The 27,448-nt window shown below is 43.5% G+C and overlaps 1 protein-coding gene across 3 annotated transcripts in view; it reads right to left on the bottom strand.

Annotated features, from left to right (window-relative positions):
- Nucleotides 1–27,448, bottom strand: part of PCDH19 (protocadherin 19) — a 180,591-nt gene that overhangs the window by 70,378 nt on the left and 82,765 nt on the right. For 2 of the 3 annotated variants that reach the window (XM_088461817.1, XM_088461818.1), the window contains exon 3: nt 2,117–2,175. The exons of the other annotated variant lie outside the window; for it this stretch is intronic. In XM_088461817.1, coding sequence (XP_088317943.1) covers nt 2,117–2,175 — 59 coding nt within the window. The remainder of the gene's footprint in view (nt 1–2,116; nt 2,176–27,448) is intronic. 3 annotated transcript variants of the gene reach the window in all.

The raw sequence follows: 27,448 nt of genomic DNA, 5'->3' as shown, positions 1-27,448 counted from the left end.
AACGCAGGCGTGCCTGTGCATTTGAACGCCGTTACACGGGCGTGCATAATTAACCCCCGGCGATTGTATACGTAGCCAGAGATTTAGATGGCGACAGGAGGTTTAGCTGTTTGTGCAGCAGGACGTGGTTAACCACAACTGTGCGTATGGACTCGATGTTACCGATGTTTTCGCTGACTTGCGGATGCATGTCATGGGAAGTGGGCGGCTTTATACAGCGGTGGGCGCCTTGGTATAGAGCTGCGGTTGCCGCGCGATTGCATTCATTAGCATATTTTCGCAGCAAGCAGGTGCCTGCGAATGCAGCCTTGCGAACCAACTTGAATAAGGCCCTTAGTTTATTATTATTATTATTATTATTATTAATGTTGTTTTTAATAATAATTTTATAAGCTACTGAAATTGTGCTTAGTATAGACTTGTCACCACTTATTATTTGTCTCTGTATACTAGACACAATTCTCACTTAATAAACAAGAGCTACTAAAGGGGACTATTTAAAGCAAAAGTGAACTGAATTCTCATCTTACCAGGCTACAGGTTGTTATGTCTATTAAAAAATGACAAACACGATTTCTGTGTGTCCATCCACCCTTAGTTTTAGTCAGATATTACATATATATATATATATATATATATATATATAGTACATAACACCTGCAACACACACATACATATGCAGAGAACAATAAAGCATGGCATACATGGGATGCATATAATACATGCGTGCTATACATGAAACCTGTCCTCATATATAGTCTACTAATCTGACCTTTCAAATACCATATTGTATTGCTGCAAGGATTTATATCATTACCTTGTTGTTATTTTTTGGACAATATTTTTATTGCAGGAGGATTTCTAGTACTTACAACTAGGGATGTGCAGGCTCGGATTAGTTTGGATTTTCCCGCCAAATTCTGATTTTTCCCGCCAAAAATCGCATCTCAGAAAGAGGCAAAACATCATCTTTCATGGACAAACATCATCTTTCATGGACTTATGTCCAGGAATGATGATGTTTGTCCATGAAAGATGACGTTTGTCTCTTTCTGAGACCCAATTTATGGCGGGAAAAATCAGAATTTGGCGGGAAAATCCGAACTAATCCGAGCCTGCACATCCCTACTTACAACCCACCTCACATTAAAAATGCCAATGGGCGAAATATATCATGTATTGTATATTCTATGTGATACATCCCGCCCATTATCTCATGCATAGAGGCCCAGACTAACACTGTATGCATGAATAATTCTGCATACCGGTAACAGCTGTCCCTCGTCATGTGAGGACCTCCGGGTTTATGAATCAGGAGTCCTAATACGCATGTGCGGCCTTTGGCCGGATTTTGCGCCAGCCATTTTGGGAATAGAGAGGGATCTTTTGGATCCCTCTCCAGGGTTTTCGGCAAAAAGAAGGCCATGGTTTCAGTTTATACATATGGGGATTGCGGCAAATCTATGAAAAATTTAGTTTTCTGAGTTTTGACCGCATTTTAGTTCTTAGTACATCCCGTCAAATGTCTGTTGTTAATAATAATTTCCCTAAATATAAATGGTTCATTCTCAGTTTTATCATTAATTATCTCCTCTAATATTATTAGATTTTATTTTCCCATTATTATTCAACACTGCTTTCATCTCCTACCAGATTGTCCTACTAGGCCGACCAAATTTATAACAACAAAAAAAGTTTATTTTTATCATCGTTATCTTTTTAAAAGTAAAAAGAAGCAGAAAATGAAAATCCTACAATAGAGCTAATAATAATCCTCCTACAGAATATATCTCCTGGCCTAGTCCGTGGACAGGAAGTGGAGTGCAAATGTTAGCAACCCCCCTTCTGAGCCTCTGGAGCTATTGCCAACCAACTTGCCGTATGCAGGGATGGGCAAACACTGGCACGTCACCCATGTTTTTCTTCTGCTGTGTCAGACGCTGCCGTCCCGTTCTTTAGTTTACAAAGGAAAAAAAAAACAGAAACGACATGATGGATCTAGACCAGACTAGAGGAATATGCAAGTGATAAGAAAAGCCATGCTGAAGTGGGGGCTCGGCGGCAGCAGCCTTTTAGGAGGAATCGATTTTCAGGAGCAATGGAAGAAGGACCGTACCTTTTAATCAGATGTGCTCGGCTGTTCACATAGTTTGTGTCGAATGAATAGTTCTCAGTCTGAAAGAGGAGAAGAGGAGAAGACGAGGTTAGACACTGACATAACGCAATCTAGGCTAGAGTTGAAGGATTACAAAAGCGGGAGAGAGAAGTGATTCCACCACAGAGTATTCAGGTCATGAATCTGAAATGAAATAAAATGTGATGAAACACCTTTCATAGCTCTCGGAATAACACAGCAGAAAAAGAATTGACAGTGATTAAAGGGGACGGGACGTTATTACGGCAGGCCTCAGCCTGATTTTCCTGAACGGTTTACAAGAAAAGGAAAAATCCATGCATACTCTCTATACAATGACCAAAAAATGCTTAATACGCGATTCATTTATACAGAAAGACAAAACGCTATCAGTGAGTAGATGCAACGTTAGTTGAGACTGTTGCAGAACTGGTTCATCAACGAAGCAACATCAGGCTCCTGCCTACAGCCCAGTGAATGTGAGACCAGATGACTCTAACCAATTTTTTGGGGGGGACAAATGAAAGGAGAAGGGGCCAATGTGTTTGGCCTAGGGCACCATAGAACCATAATTAGGCTAGAGCTGCTTGTTTGGATTGCACCAGGGAAATATAAGTGTGGAGTTTGTGTGTTTTCTCCATATTTGGGTTTCCCCATGTGCTCAGGTTTCCACTAAAGGCATAACGCTCACCATGTAAGTCCACGCTGATGCTATGGAGCCAGGAAGTGAAAGGGGTTCCGGCCATGCATGTCTATGATGCAGGCAGAGTTGATTTGTCTACGATTTTAGATCCATTGTGCTGGAATTAAGAGACCAGACTGGGCACCAATGCCCATGCGCCATCCTCCACCCATTAGCGGAAATAGCAGCCATGCTTTTGCATTTCAGTGTTGCTGCGTTTTTTATTTAACTAATTAATGTGGTATGTGCGACTGTATGTCAGTGTTAGCGAAATTAGATTGTCAGCTCTGCTGGGCATATGCATACTTTGCCTCTATTATGTATATACGCAAAATAAAATGGAAACATTTCTGCATTTTTACGAACGATGTATGTTTTTGTTACTTTTTGGTATTTCATTTTTTGCTTTTTGAACAAAAGTAAAATAAAATATCCAAATTCGATGCTGAGAAATTTCTGACATTCCAGTGAATTGTTCAAATTGCGCGTTTATTCCTGTTGTGTTTGGCATGTCTCACATGCTGACACTTTGAGCATGCAGGTAGCCTGCAGAAAATGGGATATAACAGGTATGACCTGCATTAACCTTGTCAGTGGCCTGTGCAGAGACTAAGGATGTCACTTTGCCTGCAGACTTCGAGCAACCAGCATGAAGCCCACCCTGTGCGCGTTCCTCCGAGCTATTGGCGGGTTGATGCGTGCCCCTGCCAGTCATCACTGCTAACATAAGGGTCCCACTGACATAATGCAACACAAAGATGTCACTCCAAATATTTTCACTATGAGGACTGTCACAACGTAACCCGGGAAGGTATCAGCCCGTTTAACAACATATCTACAGTTATGTATATAGTGAACACACATTTCCCAGCTTTTTACAGAGAATATGTCAGTCATTCACCATGCCCCAGTGGAGCTTACACTCTATATTCCCTACCACATGGACACACACAGGTTAATTTTTATCAACAGCTAATTAACCTGCAAGTATTTTTTTGGATTGTGGAACGAAATTGGAGCACCCAGAGAAAACCTACGCAGGGAGAACATACAAACTTTACACTTACAGGGCCTTGGTTGGAATTGCACCTAAGATTCCACTGCTGTTAGGGGTCAGGGCCGGCTCTAGCGGTGTTCGACCAGTGCGGTCGCACAGGGGCACCAGGTGGTCAAATCGGGAGGTTGGGTACCTCCACCGCCGCAGCTGTGTGGCGGTGCCGGACCCCCGGAGTGTGAACGAATGGCGAGTGCATGCGCGCGGCATCCATTCACTGACGGCAGAGGGCTGTGGGAAGCCCAGCCAGTGATGGAGAGCTGGGCTTTACCCCCAGCCTGACGTTATTTGGAGGCGTGCCATTCGGGCACGCCATTCGGGCACGCCTCCAAACGTCACACAGGGGTGTGGCCTATGGAAATGAGGCCATGCCGCCGATTTCAGTCGCGCGCTATGTACCGGGCCGGCACAGGGTGCTCAGACCCCTGGAGCCGGCCCTGTTAGGGATCATATTGGTGGTGTAGTGTCCTATATCTGTATTGTGTGTAATAGATGTGTATTATGGTCATGTACAGTGGTCAGGTCATGTTGGTGGTGTAGTGTCCTATGTCTGTATAGTGTGTAATAGATGTGTATTATGGTCATGAACAGTGGTCAGGTCATGTTGGTGGTGTAGTGTCCTATGTCTGTATAGTGTGTAATAGATGTTTATGGTCATGTACAGTGGTCAGGTCATGTTGGGAATGTAGTGTCATATGTCTGTATACAGTATAATAGATGTGTATTATGATCATGTACAGTGGTCAGGACATGTTGGGGGTGTAGTGTCCTATGTCTGTATACAGTGTAATAGATGTGTATTATGATCATGTACAGTGGTCAGGACATGTTGGGGGTATAGTGCCCTATGTCTGTATAGGGTGTAATAGATGTGTATTATGGTCATGTACAGTGGTCAGGTCATGTTGGGAATGTAGTGTCATATGTCTGTATACAGTATAATAGATGTGTATTATGGTCATGTACAGTAGTCAGGACATGTTGGGGGTGTAGTGTCCTATATTTGTATACAGTGTAATAGATGTGTATTATGGTCATGTACAGTGGACAGGACATGTTGGGGGTGTAGTGTCCTATGTCTGTATAGTGTGTCATAGATGTGTATTATGATCATGTACAGTGGTCAGGACATGTTGGAGGTGTAGTGTCCTATGTCTGTATACAGTGTAATAGATGTGTATTATGGTCATGTACAGTGGTCAGGACATGTTGGGGGTGTAGTGCCCTATGTCTGTATAGGGTGTAATAGATGTGTATTATGATCATGTACAGTGGTCAGGACATGTTGGGGGTGTAGTGTCCTATGTCTGTATACAGTGTAATAGATGTGTATTATGGTCATGTACAGTGGTCAGGTCATGTTGGGGGTGTAGTGTCCTATGTCTGTATAGGGTGTAATAGATGTGTATTATGGTCATGTACAGTGGTCAGGAAATGTTGGGGATGTCGTGTCCTATGTCTGTATAGGGTGTAATAGATGTGTATTATGATCATGTACAGTGGTCAGGTCATGTTGGGGGTGTAGTGTCCTATGTCTGTATAGGGTGTAATAGATGTGTATTATGGTCATGTACAGTGGTCAGGTCATGTTGGGGGTGTAGTGTCCTATGTCTGTATAGGGTGTAATAGATGTGTATTATGGTCATGTACAGTGGTCAGGACATGTTGGGGGTGTAGTGTCCTATGTCTGTATACAGTGTAATAGATGTGTATTATGGTCATGTACAGTGGTCAGGTCATGTTGGAGGTGTAGTGTCCTATGTCTGTATAGGGTGTAATAGATGTGTATTATGGTCATGTACAGTGGTCAGGAAATGTTGGGGATGTCGTGTCCTATGTCTGTATAGGGTGTAATAGATGTGTATTATGGTCATGTACAGTGGTCAGGACATGTTGGGGGTGTAGTGTCCTATGTCTGTATACAGTGTAATAGATGTGTATTATGGTCATGTACAGTGGTCAGGTCATGTTGGAGGTGTAGTGTCCTATGTCTGTATAGGGTGTAATAGATGTGTATTATGGTCATGTACAGTGGTCAGGAAATGTTGGGGATGTCGTGTCCTATGTCTGTATAGGGTGTAATAGATGTGTATTATGGTCATGTACAGTGGTCAGGTCATGTTGGGGGTGTAGTGTCCTATGTCTGTATAGGGTGTAATAGATGTGTATTATGGTCATGTACAGTGGTCAGGTCATGTTGGGGGTGTAGTGTCCTATGTCTGTATAGGGTGTAATAGATGTGTATTATGGTCTTGTATAGTGATCAGGTCATGGCCCATCGGTAAAGCTAGAAATTGCTGTGACATATTAGTTAGTACAGTAACACAGGTCTGCAGTAATCATTGCAGTTTGTTATGTGCTAATGTAAACCCACTGCTCTCCTGTACTCCGCTTGTATCAGGCTCTATGTAAGATAGATATTGAACATTATCACTTTGGATGACAGGTGTGAATCTCAGCCAGTAAAAATGCATTACAGCATACAGCCACTTGTATACTATAAGCTGACATCACATGAATTTGTGCTTAAAAGGAGTCACCACACAAAGTTGTAATTGCGAAATACTAAAATACTAAATTCCATTCTAAGTTTGTTCTTTATATGCAATTACATTTTTAGCTAGCTTAATTAAACATTATATGTCCTCAAATTGCAACATATTAGAAAGCACATCCATCACAATACATATAGGGCCTGATTCAGACCCACTCGCAAGCGGCTGTCCGCTCGCAAGTGGGTCGATGAAGCGCATGCGCCAGACGCGACGAGCAAAGGAAAATCCTTCGCTCGTTGTGTCTGATCAAAGGGGGCGTGCTGTCGATGTTGATTGACAGCACGCCCCCTTTGGTAGGCGTGCCGGGGGCGTGCCTCCCTGACGGGGGCGTTCCCACGGGAACGCCTCCCGTCAGAAGCCGGCCCACTGACATCAGTAGTGATGTCAGTGGGAGTGATTTTGGCTCTGATAGAGCCAAAATCACTCCGGAGCTTGCGTTTGAAAACCTCAACCGCAGGCTCCGGCTCGCAGTTTCGATGGTCGCGATGGTCAAGACCATCGCGGCCATCAAACTGCACGCTCGTATAGCCTGTGGGTGGTGACCCACAGCTATACGAGCGTCCAGGAGGACGCTCCATTTTCATGGAGGGCGGCCCTCATTCAGAGCGTGCGCTCTGCTCAGAGCGTACGGCTCTGAATGAGGGCCATAATCCATTAAAATGAACTTAAATACATTTAAATTAAATAAATTTAATGTTGACATATATATATATACAGTATATATTATATATATATATATGTATATATATATATATATATATATATATATGTATATATATATAGTTGCAATTGTATTCATTCATTTTATTTTTTTTATTGTTGACGACTTTTCTTTAAAGCAAAATAACTATAAATTTGCTTTGGTGTGAAATTGAATTCATATTAAATTCTTCATACAGTACAGTTTGTTATCTGTGTACAGTAGAGAATCAGGCTGGTTTCAATTCTGTAGACATCCACTGGGAACTAGTGACATTATTTTTTAGTGCCTCATGCCTCATGGCCTGATTCAGCTTTGGGAATAGATTAAGAAAGAGCAGGTAAAACAATGCAGGTGGGGCAGGTTTACAATGTGCAGAAAGTTAGATTTGGGAGGGGAGTGTCCGAAGACTCTACACCATACTCTGCCTACTTTTGAAAAAGCATTTCAGGGAGATTGTGAGAGCAGCACCTATGAGCGCGACGGTAAAGTGGGCGTGTCCTGCTACATCTGAGAGGCGTGTCATAATACTGACTTACATCCTAATGTAAATGATGTTAGTAAGATCTATTTGTTGATGAAAACAGACTGATACATTACAGACAATACATGTAGCCATAGGGATCATTGTGCCTTATAACCAGTGCAGGGAAATTATACTAATGATTCCATTTGAATGTATATATCTCTGTTTGTTTGTTTGTTTTTAAATATAACAGCTTCATAAAGGGTGTAAGGTGCAATCAGGGAGATTAGTAGACTTTTCAGGGAGACAGGGAGATTGCTACTTTTTCAGGGAGTCTCCCTGACAATGACGGAGATTTGGCAAGTATGGTCCACACTGTTATCTAAATTGCAGTGTAAAAATAAAGATTTTGTGGGCTACGTTCGAAAGCAGACAGTAATTACCCAGCATGCAAAAAAAATATAAGTATTTGCCCCCCTTGCAGTGCAACATGGTTTGTCCAGGTACAGAGTTACTTACTCTATCTTTACTCTATTCCCAAATCTGAATCGGGCCCTCAGTGAGGTGACTAGCTCTTAGTGAATTGGTAGGCTGCATTCTCATGGATAGCATTCAAAATAAAATTCCTGCGTCCACTCAGCAGCTAAGCAGTATTGTACAGAAATTCGTTTCCTACTGCCCCCGCACAGTAAACTGGTTTAAATACAGCTCTTAGTATCTTGCGAGTAAAATCATTGTATAATGCACTGAGAGTGATCCTAACGGCATATGAATGGCGTAAATTATTTATTAACCCGGTCGGTGGACTGGAATCGCTCTGCTGGAGCCGGCAGTGTAACTTTTATTCCGTCTGTCAGCCTCAATTCCAAACGAGCAAAGTGCTTGTTTATCAAATTTAGTACATCTGAAATGAAGCTCTGCAGCTCGGGAGTGTGAGATACTGTATTGCCGTACACCAGTGACAGATATTCATGCCAGTCAGTATGGAAAACACCGCACTAATGCGCACAACTGGCTTGCGCCAGTCACAGATCCTCCACGAATGGCAAAGTCAGACTATACGACTTTGCACTGGAGATGTACTATAGCAGATGTACCATAGATTGATGTACCATAGACTGCTTCTCATTGCTTACACATTCTACGTATGAGTGTCTGTTAGACCAATCATCACTCGGGTATATATATATATATATATATATATATATATACAGGGACCATTTGTGGGCAGCAATCAGGGGAGGGATGGCTGCTCAAATGTAGGTGTGTCGCACTCGCAACCATTTTCAGGGTGTGCCTGAGCCTGCAACTATGATCCTGTACGCAGTAAAAATGGGTGCGGTGCCTAAGTTCCCATGGCCGTAACCATAGCGATACTCACAAGGCCGATTATCGACTGATCTGCGACCAATTCAGCGATTTGTACACAGTCGCTTGGATCGGCGACGCCATTGGTGGGTGTCTCAATACAAATCCTGGCAACTGCGACATTTGCCTATTTTCGCACAGTGGCGGCTTACAAATCTCCGCATCAGGTCCATTGTTCCAGCGATTAAAAAGTGTTTTTGGTATTTCTTTTTCTCCTTAGTTTTGTGTTCTCTTCTTCACAGCTAATTGCTTCAAATTACCCCAAACAGCTCTACTATACAATGACTGCAGATGTACAGGAAATCTATGGCCAGTAATAAATATACAGCAGGTGCCAGGGCTCAGGGCCGGAATTTACACTTCTCTTAAATAAAGCTGCATAATGCGTAAGAGGTTAATGCTGCCAACTTGCTGTCTAAGGCCCGTATTCAACTAGAGGGGAAAAGTCGGAAAGGTTTTGCCTGTCCAACTTTCCACCTCCTTCACCCGTTTCAGAGGCAAAAACGTTTTCGTGCGCGTCCTTGCTTTCCGCCCTATTTAATTCCAAACCATGCGAATACGGAAAGCGGTGAATGCGGAACAGGCGGAAAGTACTGTCAGAAGTGGGGAAGTCAGTTTGTACCCCCAAAAAAGATGCACTAACATAGGGATATACCTGCCGACTTTCTGGCTGGGAGCAGCCAGATCAGCAGGACGGGGGAGGGGGGGGGGCGTGGCCGGAACATGGGGGAGTGGCAAGGGGGGGGTGACAACACTTGCGGGCGTGGCAGGGACGGGGTCACACGATCGCATCAGTTTGGCCCCGCCCCTGCTACACAATGCCGATAAAATAGGCATTGTGAAGCAGGGGGCGGGGCCAAAATGGTGCGAATCACGTCACCGCCCCCCCCCCGCTGCGGCGGGGGGATAGGAGGGGTGGGCAGCAGCCGGAAGAATTGCCTGCCTTCCCGGGAGGTTGGAATCGGCACCCGATTTTCGGTAGGCTCCCGACCAAATCGGGAGGGTAGCAGGGCCAGATTAACGGGGGGCGACAGGGGCGGTCGTCCCTGGGCCCCCACACGTAAAGGGCCCCCACACGAGGTTAATGTGCGCCTGAGGAGACAGAACCAGTTCCGCCTCCTCCGGGCCATCTCAGCCCGGCGCCGCAGAGAGGGTCAATTTACCGGGCGCCCGCTGGTAACCAGCGTGCACCCAGCTCTCTCCCATCAGCAGCAGCCGGAGTCGGAGCTCACTCGAGAGCTCCGACTTCCAGCTCACGCAGTGTGCACTATGGGAGAGACATGACGTCTCTCCCATAGTGCGGAGGAGCAGCCGAGCGGACCGGACGGCAGCAGCAGACGTGGGAGCGGGGTTTAAGGTAAGTATTAGTTGTTGTTTTTTTGTGTGTGTGCAGGCAGCTTTATTACAATATGCGGGGGACATTATTACTGGGGACAAAGCTCGGGGGACATTAATAAAGGGGCAATGCTCGGGAGCCATTACCACTAGGGGCAATGCTCGGGGGGCATTACTACTGAGGGCAATGCTTGGGGGGTATTACTACTGGGGGCAATGCTGGGGGGGCATTACTACTGGGGGCAATGCTTGGGGGGCATTACTACTGGGGTAAATGCTTGGGGGGCATTACTACTGGGGGCAATACTCAGGGGGACATTACTACTGGGGGAAATACTCAGGGGGCCATTACTATTGGGGGCTCTACTTGCGTGCGGTGCATTACTACTTGGGCACTACTACAGGGGGCACTATTACAGAAGGAGCACTACTATTGGGGGCACTAATACAGGGCCATTACTACTGGGGGTATTTATACAGAGGGCTCCACTATAGGGGGCATTACTATTGGTGGCACTACCAGAAGGGGCATTACTACTGGGGGGGCATTACTATTCGAGGCTCTACTACTGGGGGCATTTATAAAGGGGGCATTACTATTCGGGGCACTACAATAGGGGGCATAACTACTGGGGACATGACTACAGGTGGCACTACTAATGGGGGTATTGAATAGGCACTGCATAAGGGGCTCCACTCCTGGGGGCACTACTACTCTGGGCTCTGCATATAGGACACTACAACTGTGAGCACTGACATTACTGTGGCCTCTGCATAAGGTCCCCATTGTGCATGCCCCTAGTTTGTCCACATTTAATAGGGGCCCCCACATGTTTGTTGTCCAGGGGCCCCCACAGACCTTAATCCGGCCCTGGAGGGTAGGGAAGTATGCATAGGGATCCAATGTAGAATAGCCCTAATAATAGTGTTTGGGGTACTTAAGTAGTTTAAATAGCTTTCTTATTAGCGTCTATGCAAAAGTGGTGAAGAATAATGCAGTATTTTTTGGTGTAAATAAGTAGTTCTGTCAAATTTGGGGTACATGAAAATGGGTGCTAGTATATTTCAAAGTGTACTTTTAAAAAATGTCAAAAAACGCACCTTGTACATGCACCTGCAACCCCAAAAACACCTGCCCCATCCTTGCAGACCCCCCAAAAGTCTATTTTGCTAGTTTTTATGCTTATCCCCCCACATTTTAATTTTTCACGCCAAAAATGAAAGTACTTTTTTGGGGTGTTCTTAGTTTTTAATTTTTTATTTTGATATCAAGTGCCAAGGGTTCTGGGTAATTTCCCCATGTTTGCACCCCAAAATAAAGATTTTGCACTTCTTCTCACCGGCTATTCCCAGACGAATCTGTCACCTATTACATTGCATTGATTTTTCACGTAGGCGAAATCCGGCTGGAATTGAATTTAGAGATAAATTCTGACCAGGCTAAAAGCGGCAATAGGCGAAACTTTTTCGCCGATTACGGCTTTTCGCTTCTAATTGAATACGGCCCTAAAATGGCAATGTTACCAAAAGTTGGGGCAAAGTTGACTCCATTCACTCAACTGATGCAATAAAAAAAGACCATTGAGCCTATTTATCAAGCACCTTCTACCCTAAAATAATACAGATTTAGACAATCTAACAACAGCCTAACGCAGGAGATATCAGATATACGCATACTGCAGGATTACTGAATGAGTAAATTACCGCGTAGTAGCAGGGTTTTTGTCGGGCTCCTATGGGGTTGATGCTGAATTTATATATCAGGCTATTATGTCTGGAACAGTATTTACTAAGCTGCAATTTTCAAAAAGATCACAAGAACTCAAAATAAACTGAACTTTTCTTGGGCAAGGTAATGCTTTATCTGTTCTGCTGGAGGGCGTCCCATTGTTAAGACAGAAAACTGGTTAAAAGGGAAATGATTATAGTAAAGTTACAATATTTAAATGAAATGATTATAGTAAATATACAATATATAATTTTAAAAGGAATGATTGTAAAGGTACAATAATGAAATTAATGATTATAGTAAAGGTACAATAATGAAATTAATGATTATAGTAAAGGTACAATAATGAAATGAATGATTATAGTAAAGATACAATGTTTAAATTAATGTTTAGAACATTAGGGATATATCCAATTTCTTATGACTGTATTTGTATCTCTTGTACACACTCTTCTGAAACGTTGACCAAATACAGTAATTGATCTTTCTGTCTTCACTACAGTACGTGTTTTTCATCCACTTTTTCTTATCATCAGGCCAAATGAATTGATTGGATACCGCACAACTCTAGTCTGATGTCCATTGTATCACATCCCATTCAGGGCTCCTTATTCTAACTTCTAATTAACTTCTGTACAAGTAGATATTGTGCAAAGGGTTCTCCTACACAATGAGGCTCGCTGGAACGTCACATTAGATTTCAAACACTGATGATCTTGCTGGAAATCAATCCCAATAAACCACAGAGGACGGTCAATTCGACCATCATCTGTTTCCCAATGTATTGCTATAAATTCTTAAATAAAGCGAATATTGTACGCATCAAGGTGACGACCACTTCAAAGATATATTTTCATCAGTATATAATGAGCCTTTCCAGTTAAGAACAGATATTACATTAATATTGAATGTTTCGATTTTTTTTTCCCTACTGAAACTGACTGGTTTAAATTGCAGAATCCTGAAATATTAAATTCTAAGAATGTAAGAGCAGCAATGTAATAATACATTCAGATTATATATTATATATGATTGATGAGGCATACACCAAAAATACACTAAATGTTAGTTAGAGAACTCGGGTGAAAAATTACATTTGTGCTACATTAGATTACTAGGAAAAATACATTTTGTATTCCTTTACATTCATCTTTATTTGGTCTCTGTATGTAGATTCACCTCAAAATTGCTTTATTCTGCAAAGTGTTCCACCTATCTGACATTGTGTCATTTGATATATGATTCATTATCGCCTTGCTCCTGTACTTGATTAATATATATATGTCATATACCTAAAGGTTGAGTCCTACTATGCGAACTTTCTTGGGTTATATATAAAACAAAATCAAAAGGTCTATTTTGCAAATAAATCCCTTACTCTCCATGTGGCCATTTCTTACATACCCGAAACCCTCTGTCTACAACTGGCCACCACAATAAGTTGCTAACTTGGCACCAGATGGTCGATACTGAAATAACGAGGAACACCCAAAGATGGCGACAGTTCTAGACGCTCATTCAGGAAATGGACCACCATGAGATGTACCAGTCCCCGGCCAAGCATGTGTGGGTGTGACCATGCCCTGTTTGGAATACTGAGTCTGGCTTGCTGAAAGGGGTGTGGTTATGCCATCTAGAAGGCCAAGCCCACGGTCAGGCTCCAGATAGGCATCGGCACAGTCACTTTGTACCCACTCCCCTGTCCTTGGTTCACCTGTATATAGCAAAATGTATACTAGGAATAGTGATTATTTTTTGCTAAATAGAGGGCCTGATTTAGAGGCGCTCGCTATTTGCGAGCACTCACTCTGAATCAGGGCGGATTTTTAATAAAAAAATCCGGCGCCATGACCACCCACAGCTTTTGCGAGCGGCCTGGCGATGGTCGAGATTATCGCGACCATCGTGTTTGCCGCAAGACCCTTGTGGTAGGGTCTCGGTTCCCGCAAGCCCGAGTGAACTTCCTGCTCTAATAGAGCAGGAAGTTCACTACTGACATCACAAATGATGTCAGTAGGGCCGCCCACAAACGGCAGGCGTTCCTTCGGGAACGCCTCCGTTTGTCCAGCCACCCCCCCTCCCTGCCTACAAAACGGGGTGAGCTGTCGATCAACATCGACAGCCGCACCCCGTTTTGTTGTGAGCCCCGGAGCGAGTGACTTCTCAGTCGCTCCGGGGCTCCCGCATGCGCATTGCGCACGCCGCGTGTGCGCACTGGCCGACCATCGACCCGCTTGTGAGCGCTATGCGCTCGCGAGCGGGTCTGAATCAGGCCCAGAATCTTTTGATCTATCTTGCAGACATAGGCCCTGATTCAGAGCCGGACGCTCTGACCAGAGCGCTCGCTCTGAATCAGGGCCCACCTCCATAAATATGGAGCATCCTCCTGGACGCTCGTATAGCTGTGGGTCACCACCCACAGCATATACGAGCGTGCAGGGTGATGGTTGCGATGGTCTTGACCATCGCGACCATCGCCACTGCGAGCAGAAGCCTGCGGTTGAGTTTCTCATCCGCAAGGCCCGGAGTGATTTTGGCTCTATCAGAGCCAAAATCACTCCCACTGACATCACTAGTGATGTCAGTGGGGCTGGCTTCTGACGGTAAGCGTTCCCTTGGGAACGCCTCCGTCTGGGAGGCACGCCCACCAAAGGGGGCGTGCTGTCAATCAACATCGACAGCACGCCCCCTTTGATCAGACACTCCGAGCGAAGGAAAGTCCTTCGCTCGGCGCGTCTCGCGCATGCGCACGACGGAGCTCCCTCCGTCGTGCGCATGCGCAGTGCAGACCATCGACCAAATTGCGAGCGGAAAGCCGCTCGCGAGTGGGTCTGAATCAGGCCCATAATACAGAGAGTGCAGTTTTGTATTGTTCTAACTTTTAAATGACACTTGTTACAAAATATGACATTAATTTTACCTTTGCAGTGCTCAGACCCCAAGTGAAAATCCGTTTAGCTTTGCAAATGTCTTTTTGCTGCTTGTCTCATCTGTTCCAAATTAAGTATATACAGTACTGCATATATTCTAGGCTAAGCATATATCTAGTCTGATAGTCTCCTCTCCCCTACATCAGAGATAGCTGCTGTCACCAAATCTATTATTTATTTTTTTTGCAGTGTGTCTGAAATGAGTATCAGTCGAGTTATTTATTCCCTGCTACTAATTTTATTTACAGCATCTCGGATTTGAGTGAAAATGAGAAAGAAAAAAAACACAGTAAATATTTCACAATGCCGGCAATCTTCCAGAGAGGAGAGATGCAATTTTTAGTCCGAAAGACATCCTTAATTTACCCAACTGTCTCCTTCTACCTCTGTTCATCATATAGATATAACATTAATTTATCAAATTAATGCTTCATTCGAAAAATCAGCCAAAGACCTGAAAAATGTACTTCCCGCAGCTGCTATCACTTAGAAAAAATAAAATAATTAAAATAAAATGATCATCCTTAGACGGTTAATAAAAAAATTTGCAGCCAAAAGGTGAGGCATCAACAAGTCTAGTGCTGCCGGAATCAGACACTGTAGGCTGTATCGAGGCAAAAACCGCAGCTCGAGATAGGCTGATTAATCTAAAATCAAAGTGTAAGCCGTTTCTGGGGAGGATGCTGTTGTACCAAGATAATAAGGCAGAGGGAAGGCTGCTGAAGAGTGACCTTTTCTGAAATACAATATCTAATTTACCAAGCAGCAGCCTCCTAGTGAGAAACATGTTATCCTGTTAAAGCCAGGGGAGTTGGGATAACTCTCCGCGCGGCTCAGTTATAACTTTCACCCAGTAATTACTAGTTCCAATGCCGCTGTGCAATATGCTGCAGTGCAGGGAGAGAGGCGGGTGCGTCCTGTTGCCCCCCCAAATGGGCACATCATCCAAGATGGCCCACATCGCAGGGACCCTGGGGGGTGACGAACATGGAATTTCAAACGCTTTCGAGGACCTTTTTTTTTTAAGTGTGTGCTTATAGCGAGCGCTATAGGCGAGTACTGATACTGGAACACTGTATAGAAGGCAGGTAAATAATTACATCCCCAAATGAGGTGTCTGGGCACAACTGGGGCCAGTTGGAGATGTCACTCATCATTCCTCGCTCAGCCTGTATATGTACAAGTTGAAGACTGTGCTGTAAATGAGGACAATCGTTATTTGAGTGTAAAAGGCTCTAGTAGCTTATAAAGGCTAAAAAAACGCACACGATTAGACAAGACACTAAAGTAATACATGATAGCCGCAGTCAAGTACTAATGTGCGCTAATAATGTAGAACCATTACAGCTTCAATTTCATGACTACATTTTTTTTTCTGCAACATAAATTGTTGGGAAAGATGGGGGTGTACTTTTCCATGACTGTTTTTCTTCTAGCTGGTATTATTGGATTACAATTTGCGACTGCAACATGCAACTACCATGGCAACCACAGTCACCTGACACGTGATGCAGTGCACAGGAATGCTTTGGAATGCCGAAGGACGGTGATTGGCCTGCAGGAAGGCTAGGGGCAGAGGCTGATTTGGACACCAAATTACATTTGGGAGAGGAGGGAGGGGGGGGGGGGGTCCTTCTACAATCCCAAAACATTCTGGTAGGTTAATTGGCTCCTGAGAAAGGAAATTAACTTTGTGCATATGTGTGGTAGGGAATATAGGGGTCTGTTTACTAAGCCTTGAATAGCGATAAAGTGAACAGAGATAAAATTCCAGGCACTCAGCTCCTAACTGCCATGTCAGGCTGTTTTTGAAATTTGACAGTTAGGAGCTGATTGGTCGGGACTTTATCTCCATTCATTTTATCTCAGTCCAAGGCTTAGTAAATAGACCCCATAGATTGTAAGCTCCACTAGGGCAGGGACTGATGTGAATGGCCGAATATTCTCTGTAAAACATAGATCATAAAATATTCGCAGGCACATTAATTTTTCTTTACCTTGCATCGGGATGGGCAGTAAAAAGAGTGGCGCTACTCTGCCGTGATTATCCGTGATGTGTGCATCAGCCATAAATTGGCGTCCCCTTATTGTCCACACACATAACTATATTTCAGATCAGAGGGTGCCTGTCCTGGTTCCTTGCACCTAAGCAGAGTTTTGGACGTGTAAGTTGCACACTGGACACATACTCGGAAGCTTCTAGAGAAGATGTACGAGTATTACGCCTATGTTGAGTGTCCTCAGAGCGCTGACGCGGTCGGATGTTCTCAACCTCTTGATACAATGGTCTGAGATTTAATGACGGAGGAATTCTCTTCCAACAGAGACGTCTATTGAGAGTTCAGGTTCCTCGACCTAACAGTAGACTCAAGAAGCAGGCTGGGCCTTTTGTTTGTCAATTACACACCCGCTCGTTCAGTCCTCTTCCCTAGAACAACAGCGTGTGCTATATAAAGTAAGCCCAGCACTAATGGTAGTGCACAATACCACTCTCCTTATTTTTCTGCTAGAAATGTTAATTAAGTTACAACCTGGTGGTTTATCAATTGAGATTATAAAGTCCTGCTATGACTATGACGAAGTCACAAACCTTCTGTAATTCTCCTTATATAATTGTATAATACTCCTTACATAATGCATCTACAATAAGAGTCTGCAGGAAAAAAAACATCTGTTGAGAATACTGTATGTCTTGTGTATGTATGTTCTTACGGAATATAGAAATGCTACGTCCGTGATGAGCGGATGTTACGGCTTTTTCTCACGCTTGGTTCTGTTGTCACCACCCCCAGACAGTCACTTCCTGTCAATCACTCTGCGATGGGTCTGCGTAGTCACCGATCGCGGTGGAGTCTTTACGCACACGCACTGCGATGCATACGCATGCACAGTATGCAACAATCGGCCGATTGCGTGCGTAATCGCAGTTGCGATCGGTATTGAATCAGGCCCTAAGACACAAAATGTAAAGAGAAATACTATACGCTACTTGTCTCAGTCGCACTGGGCGTCTCGCGCAGTATGGAGTACGGACAACCGGTAAGTGAGGACACATTTGTATCAAGCCTTCCAGAGAGATAAAATGGAGAAGTTGCCCATAGCAACCGATCAGCTTACACTGTAACTGTCATTGTATAATAGACTATGCTAGAAAAATGACAGTTAGAAGCTGATTGGTTGCTATGGGCAACTTCTTCGTTTTATGTCTCTCAAAGGCTTTATACATCTCACCCTGAGCAACAGATTGTTTATTGTGAGTTATTAAGTGTCTCCACTGAGCTATTCTCACTATAGGGTCACAGAAACAAAATACAGTATATAGAACGGCGTATAGGTGATCGTCTCCGCCTGCCCGATGTGAATCTATCGCTATGAGGTGATAAATTCCTCTCTTCAACAAATATTACCTTATAAAGCCCAGAAAGTAAAGATGGACAGTAACAATTTCATGTGAAGTTTGGCCTGTAGTGAACATTTACATAGTAACACTGTACATGTTCAGGGACACATCTCTGTAACTACAGCCTGTGCCTGGATATTAGGAACAGTTAGAAACTTTGCAAACGTGGCTTGTGGCGTGCCAGAGGTTTGTCCACGTCTGTTACCACCTGCTTTTCATGTAATCTCTTGGACTTCAAAGATCTTGAAACCAGAACCGTTTAAATGGAAACAGCCCCAGCTACTGTGCTGTGCAATCTTTTATTTAGACTCTTTTATCTCATTGACGGAGATGAAAGAGTCTAAATAAATGGAATGCAAAAATGACAGAGCACAGAGACATAGGCCCGTATTCAAATTGAGGCGAAAAGACGTTTTTGCGTATTTTTTGGCGGAAACTATTCGCAGATGACTTCATTTTTGCCTGTTTTGACTTTACTCCGTATTCAATTTGGAAGACTTTTCGCCTAGGCGGAAAGTCAATGCAATGTAGTAGGTGGAAAAATTTTGCCTATGAATAGCAGGCGGAAAAAAGTGCAGAATTGGGGTTTTGGGGTGCAACGTTGCAGGAACCCACGTGCAGCCTTCAGACAGTTCCCCAAAGGTAATCTGTGTCAAAATATTTTGAAAAAGACTTAAGGACACCCCAAAAAATCACTTTGAATTTGGGGGCGAAAAAAAAAAATGTTGGGGGACCAAGTTAAAAACTAGCGAACTAGACTCTAGGGGGGTCCCCAAGTATGCCCCATGTGTTTTTTTCATTGCAGGGGCTTGCAGCAGGTGGATTATTTACGATTTTTTAAACTTAACTTTAGCAACTTAAAAATATGCTGACCCCCATTTTCAAGTACCCCAAATTTGCTGGGATAAGTTATTTTCTGCTAAAAAACCTCCTGAATACTATTCTGCACCACTTATAGAAAAACGCTATTTAGCAGCTATTGAGCCTGTTTAAAAACACCAGATACCTTCAGCAAGCCAAATCGGGGGTAACCATAGCTAACCCCCATGTCAGAGCATCTTTTGGGGGGTGTCAGGCTGATTTCCCCAAATCTGACAGTACTTTCCGCTTGTTTAAGTTTCGCCGGGTCCCGTTTTCACCTACTTTCAAATTGAATACGGTGATATGCGTTCATGTGCACGATACCTTTCCTTTACGCATGCGCAGTATGCAACAATTGGCCGATTGCGTGCGTAATCGCAGTTGCGATCGGTAATGAATCAGGCCCAAAGACACAAAATGTAAAGAGAAATACTATACGCTACTTGTCTCAGTCGCACTGGGCGTCTCGCGCAGTATGGAGTACGGACAACCGGTAAGTGAGGACACATTTGTATCAAGCCTTCCAGAGAGATGAAGTGGAGAAGTTGCCCATAGCAACCGATCAGCTTACACTGTAACTGTCATTGTATAGACCATGCTAGAAAAATGACAGTTAGAAGCTGATTGGTTGCTAAAAAACACCAGATACCTTCAGCAAGCCAAATCGAGGGGTACCATAGGGAACCCGATGTCAGAGCATCTTTTGGGGGGTGTCAGGCTGATTTCCCCAAATCTGACAGTACTTTCCGCTTGTTTAAGTTTCGCCTGGTCCCGTTTTCGCCTACTTTCAAATTGAATACGGTGATATGCGTTCATGTGCACGATACCTTTCCGCCTGCAAAACAGGCGAAGTAGGCGAAAAGTCCGGGAGGCGGAAAAGTATTGCGGGTCCGCTCAAATTGAATACGGGCCTTAGGGAAAAACAAATATTGCACTTCGCATTCTGCTAGATACTGTATATTTTTTTAGCTGTCGCTTGTATAAGAAGGATTCTCCCTTATATATATAAATCTATTCTGTTACTCCAGAGCACCCCAAGATACTCTGTAATAGCAGCCAGGTGGCGCTGTTGCTGTTACTGTGTGCACAGTCTCTCTCACACCCCGGGATGCCGACTACATCCCCTACATCACCTATGTTACAGGTTATTTCCTAACTATGCTGGGGAGTGCAGATGTCCGATAACCCGTGGCAACCAATCAGCAATACATTAAGATGGTCTAGATTAAGTGTGACCATGAAACCTAATGTGTGTGAGCGCCCGCAATGCAGCCCCTGTGAGCAATGTTTTATTATTATTGCTAATAACTCATTGAGAAGTTTTCTGAGAAGATGCCGCTGATAACTTCAGTGTATTCATTATTTATTGCATGGCGAGAGCTCATATTTTTTTTCAGCCGTCCTGTGCATTTAAGATTGTGGATTTCTCCAAGGGTTACTCTGCCAAAGAGCCGCTATCTGCACAATCTATGAAGTAATTGCAGTCTGTGGTGAGATGCAGGGTCACTGGCCTACGCCGCTGACCTCCCCCACAGCTCTGTGCGCTGACAAGCATCATCCCACTGATTACCAATATATTCCTCAGGAAGGAAGCTGGGAAGGATAGAACCGGAGCTACATACTCAGGTGTATTGGGGATGACTGTTGGTTTCTTTACAATTATATTGAAACTATCATCAAAATGTTTTAAGATAATGTTAAGCTTGTTTGTAACCACATTAAGGTTCATAATATTATTATTATTAATAATAACATTAATATTCAATATAATCACATTAAGGTTCGCTATAACCACTTTAAGTCAAACATGCCTACCCTCCCGGAGGTCGCGGCAGGGTCACGATTTTTCGGGTAACCCCCTGCACCCCCAGGAAAGGTAGACAGTTCTCCTGCATTCTGTCCACTTCCTAGTGAATGTCCCCGCGAGTAGGGGGCATGACCTAACGATGAGATTCTAAGAGATTCGCGACATTTGGACCCGTCTCTTATTTAAATATGCGGCGTTCGCAACAAATTACCACAACGGGGCGGGACATAATGGCGTGACCTGTCCGGCCCCGCCCCCAACAACTCCCATCTGCTTCTCCCCCCCGAGCTTCTCCCGAAAAGGTAAATGTCGGCAAGTATGCTTTAAGTTTCACTATATACCTATATTAAGGCTCACTATACCCATATTCAGGCTCACTATACCCATATTAAAGCTCACTATACCCATATTAAAGCTCACTATGCCCATATTAAGTATCACTATACCCATATTAAGGCTCACTATACCCATATTAAGTATCACTATACCCATATTAAGGCTCACTATACCCATATTAAGGCTCACTATACCCATATTAAAGCTCACTATGCCCATATTAAGGCTCACTATACCCATATTAAGTATCACTATACTCATATTAAAGATCACTATACCCATATTAAGGCTCACTATACCCATATTAAGGCCCACTAAGCCCATATTAAGTATCACTATACTCATATTAAGACTCACTATACCCATAATAAGGTTCACTATGCCCATGTTAAGTATCACTATACCCATATTAAGGTTCACTATGCCCATATTAAGGCTCACTATGCCCATATTAAGTATCACTATACCCATATTAAAGCTCACTATACCCATATTAAGTATCACTATACCCATATTAAGGCTCACTATACCCATATTAAGTATCACTATACCCATATTAAGGTTCACTATGCCCATATTAAGGCTCACTATGCCCATATTAAGTATCACTATACCCATATTAAGGCTCACTATACCCATATTAAGTATCACTATACCCATATTAAGGTTCACTATGCCCATATTAAGGCTCACTATACCCATATTAAGGCTAACTATGCCCATATTAAGTCTCACTATGCCCATAGCAAGTAGCACTATACCCATAGTAAGGCTCACTATGCCCATATTAAGGCTCACTATGCCCATATTAAGGCTCACTATGCCCATATTAAGGTTCACTATGCTCATATTAAGGCTCACTATGCCCATATTAAGGCTCACTATGCCCATATTAAGGCTCACTATATCCATATTAAGTATCACTATGCTCATATTAGGGTTCACTAAACCCAGATTAAGGTTCACTATACCCAGATTAAGGTTCACTATATCAATATAAATGTACACTATACCCATAATAAGGTTCACTATACCCAGAGTAAGGTTCACTATATCCATAATAAGGTTCATTATACCCAGATTAAGGTTCACTATATCAATATAAAGGTTCACTATACCCATAATAAGGTTCACTATACCCATAATAAGGTTCACTATACCCATAATAAGGTTCACTATAACAACACTTTAAAGCTTTGTTTTCTGAGTGAAAACCTTGTATTGACAGCACTTCCCAATTCCTCAATGTGTTCTCCTCAATCCCCCCTGAGGGTGACACAGTTACGTGTTTCTCACTAGAAGTTTCCGCCGCGGTGCCTCAGTTCTATAAACACGCCACAGGCATCACGAGGCGCTTTCATTAAGATGGAAATGACATCCTCTCAGCGCAGCAATGCCGAGATGCCTGAAGTACTTCTCTTATCATTTTATTTGGCTGGGTTGTTCCTATCGCGGTGTCACACCCAGGGGCATATTATTCCTACACTCTGCCAAGTGTTTACTAACAAGGTGATAGCTAATATCACTTTATAAGCCACCTCCAGAAACTGGCGCGGCATAAAATAAAGGCGTAATGATTTGGGGTTTTTTTTTCAGAGCAAAACTCTGTTACACTAATTTTTGGGCGTCATATGCTCAAAATCAAAACAAACCCAAAGGATATATTTTTGTTTTAAATATTAACCCCCTATCCCACATCTAATAATATGGAATACACTTGCCACTGCTGATTCACATACCTAATGTCATTGTGTAAAATGAAAGGCAGGTCACATTGGGTGTTGGTGACCCTAACGTAGTGGTCAAGACCCCCCAGATGGGTATACAGTCGGGAAGCCGGCGGACCTAATACCGACAGCCAGCTTCCCGACTGTCATATCCCGGCAAGGGTCTAAAGACAGGCGTCGATATGCCGATGCCTGTCATTGGACATACACCGGGAGCCCGACGCCCGGCATCCCGATCGAAGGGACGCTGGGCGCCGAGCGCGGATAGCCGCTTAGGGTTAGGTTTAGGATTCCCGGGGGAGACTCAGGGTTAGGCACCCCCTTGGGGAGGTTAGGTTTAGGCTAGGGGAAGGGGAGATAGCGTTAGGCACCCCCGGGGGGGACTAAGGGTTAGACACCCCCCCCCGGGGGACTTAGGTTTGGGTGGCTGGGAAGGGGGGGTTAGGGTTAGGCACTTAGAGGGGGGATTAGGGTTAGGCACTGGGGGGGGGGATGGTTAGGGTTAGGCACCCCTAAGGGAGGGTTAGGGTTAGGGGGTAGAAATAGGTTAGTATATACTTACCTTTGATGATCGGGATTTCCTCCTCTGCCGGGATGCCGCTGTCGGGATTCCAACCGCCGGGCATGGGTCCAGCGGTAAATCATATTGATTCCCCCGGATGGCATGAACTGGACCTTCTGGAAATAAAGCTTGGAAGTAGCATGGAAGTCAATCGGATGTCCACTTTGCTCTTAGCATAAGCTTGCCACGGGCAAGGAGACAGAATTGCGCGGTTATTCAGAGGTAAGAGTAACGCAAGCGTCTGGCAATTTCAAGTGGATCTTTGTTCGGTGTCAATGCGCGGCTACTGTGCTGACGGCTGCTCTTGCAAGCCAACAGCCTGTAAAGTGACAGTTAGGAGCTGATTGGTTGGTACTTTATCTCCGGCCACTTTAGTACATAGACTTCTTAATATGGGTGGAAGCCCATGGCTTTCTTCAAGCACGCAATGCGGCCGCTTTGCATGCCGATAAGAATAAGGGCCTGATTCAGAGCCGCTCGTAAGCGGCCGCTCGTTCGTTCTGAGCAATGTTCACTCATCTGCGCATGCGTACGGATTGTAATACGCATGCGCGAACCAGTCTGTGCGGCCGAAAATCGTTTGTTCGCTATATAGCGAATGCCTGCTATTTTGAGTGACAGAAAGAGGCGTATGTGGGTGGTAACAGGGGAAGGTGTTTGAAAACGGGGAGTGGAGATCAGAACGCAGGCGTGCTTAAAGGTCAAAACGGGCGTTTTATGGGTGTGCATAATTAAAACAGCAGCGTCATTGACCATGTCACTGGGTTATTTTATAGTCAGAACTGCTCGCAAGATTGTGGTAGGAAAAACCAGCCACAAGAATAGCGAGCAGTTCATACGCTGTCCGATGTACTCGATTAATCTAATAAATAGCGGATATGACGTATGGTGCGAGCGGCCAGGGGGCGTATTTTTCAAAATTTCGACCGCAAGTTTTGCTCGCTCGTTCAGACTTAGAGGCGTGAACAGACCGCAAAGAGCAAACGGTTCATTTGAATAGCCACCCCTTTTTTTTAAACGAATGACAGCAAATAGCGAGCGGCTCTGAATGAGGTCCTACGGCCCAAATAGTGCAATTAATTTACTGTAAAAAATAAATACGACACTAAGAAACGAGGTATGACTTATCCCAAAGCCCGTACATAGTGGAGACCTAATACTCACAAGGCTGCAGCCTATCAATTCACTGGGAACTCTTGGCACCATTTAGTAGAGTCATTAGTTCCTAGCGGCTGCGTTCCTAATAGTTCCTTTCTCATGTAAATTGAATCCTCATCAAAACTGGTACAGCCCCCAAACGACTTCACTGCGTGTTGGTGAAAGTTACACTTCAACTCATTATCCTGCATCTGCCTGCGCTACACTGAAAAGCGTTTTTTTTTGAGGTTTAAAAACATGTCCTGCAAGCTAGGAGGCAGTTGTTACAATGGTGGAAGCTGTGATATATCTTTCAATAGGCTCGTTTGAAAATGAACTCTCAGGGATCTGAAGAACGCAGCGTTGTAGGTAGAGTCTTCCGAATTTAATTCTCTACTTCAGGCACAAAAAAAAATAAAATAATAATAATAAAAAAATCGATGTCTCAGGCAGCCGGAGAAATACTTTTTCTTGAAGTGGGGAATGTTTTTTTTTTTTGTTTGTTTTCCCCAGTTTTCAGGCTTGCATTGAATTGTGTCAGTCTATATAAAATACTTTCAATTAGCCAGAAAAAGTGAAAGCTTCTCGGGCTGCGTGAGTTCCCCTTCAATGCAACGTACCAGGGAAAAAAGAAAAAAAAACAGGTGTTACCGTCTGAAAACGGAGCCTCGTGTAATTCATCTTCAGCTGAGGTTTGACACCAACTGTGAGGGTCATTGCTGTCAAATTGTAAGTCTAATTGAATAGAGCGTGTGCCAATTTGGGTGTAAGTAGTACGGTAATGTCAGCTAGCTTGAGAATAAGGCAACAAAAGAAATCTTTACATGATTGCCATCCCGATTGTGTCAGAGCCCGGTAGAACACCAGGAAAATATGAAATAGATCAATTTAGAAACGGGTAAGTTCAGTGGTATTCTTATTGTCTGGGAACAATTATATCTATTAATAAATCCGAGAAGCAAAAGTTCTTCGGCTGTTGAAATAAAGTATAATGAGAGGGCTCAAAAAATCTTGGCAGTAAAACTTTTTATATCAACGTCACGGTGGATGACGAAATGTCTGTACATCTGAATTATGGACAAAACAGCCGATACCTAGAATGAAATTACAGAGGCTCACACCCAATCAACGGCCCAGAATTACCCAATGTTTGATGTCTGTGCAGGATCTTTGGTTTTTTTTTAAATCAAGAGGTAGTTGCACTGATTTAAAGGGGCAAAACAAATATATGATTCCTATACTTGCAAACATTTTTTAGGGCTACTGTCCAGGCGATGCAGGAGGAATGCTCCAAGTGGTAAGTGCCAGGGGGTCTGGTGATGTAATAGGTGTCATCAAGGACCCCCGTGCTGTGTAATGCAGTGATTCGCTGCAGTATGCAATGGGTTGTGGGGCTGTAATGACAAGATTTCCAGCGAAACGCGTCGTTGTTTCCCTGTCCAACCATTTCTATAGAGAAGTGAGTGGGATCTGGTAGGGGGTGCTTCTCTTTTATATGAAGGGCGAGGGTCCTTTACATGCACGAGGACTTAATTTGTGACATTGTGCAGTGGTGGTTTGGGGCTACATGATGTCAGCAGCTACCCTGATGATGAAACGGATTATGTCATTTCTCTAAGTATGTACATGTCTGTTGCTAATTGACATTTTGTATGAATATTGAGTGCATATTTACGTAGATTGAACCGTATTCACAGGTTGTCTATAGTGCAAAAAGGAATCGCTTCAAAATCGTTTCAATCAGTCGATTTGTGTGAGATGCCTACTTATCCAATCACAACCGTGCAGAAGGCGTTCAGTAGCTTTATGTTATCTGCATATGATGTAGGCAACCTGCGACTCTCTAGCTGTGTTGAACTACTATACCCAATATGTCCTGCCAATCTCCACCCTCCTACTCACAGGGTATACTGTGACATGTTCTTCATTAAGCCACAGATTTCCTACCTCAGCTTCAACGTGCAATTATAATTTTCCACTTGTTCGTACATAACTTGTTGAGATCAATGGTATGTTAATGTGTCTATAATTCAGAGCCAAGTACAGCACTTGGCCAGCTATCATTACAGGGGGTCAGAGTATGATACATTTCATCTTTTATTCATGTGAAATAAAAATTAGGGAGTGCTAAACCTTAACACCTTTTGATACATCAAGTCCCAAGAGCTCTAAAGACAAAGTGGCACATTGCCATTTTAAATGGGACTATAATTTATAAAAAAAAAAAACACACACACAAATATCGCCATACATATATTTCACCTATTTAGATGCTGGCACAGTCAGAAATTTAGCATTTAAGGACTTATGACTTAAGTGTCATCGTGAATTAACCCTGGAACCCTAGCTCAATGCTTTTTTATGTACTTTTCTCTGCTAATGTCACTTATCATATGCTTTAAAAGATACCGGTACTTGTTTAATTCATCTGTGTGAGATATTTGTTAGACACTAATCTGAGCAATACTACTGTATAAGGTCGGTTTTTGCCAAAAAGAGTCTCCAACAATTATTAATCATTCTTGTGATATCACTGAGGCACGAAGTATTGTATAAAAAAAAAGTTTCAATATAATGCATAAGCTTTTGTGAGCAGGGCCCTCACTCCCTCTGTGGTGTCTCTGTGGATTTCGACACCTGTCATTAGACCCCTGCCGGGATTAGA

The sequence above is a fragment of the Taudactylus pleione genome, unplaced genomic scaffold (genome assembly GCF_031769625.1).
Source record: "Taudactylus pleione unplaced genomic scaffold, aTauple2 ptg001107l, whole genome shotgun sequence".
Taxonomy (NCBI): domain Eukaryota; kingdom Metazoa; phylum Chordata; class Amphibia; order Anura; family Myobatrachidae; genus Taudactylus; species Taudactylus pleione.
This window is presented reverse-complemented; position numbering and strand designations above follow the sequence as displayed.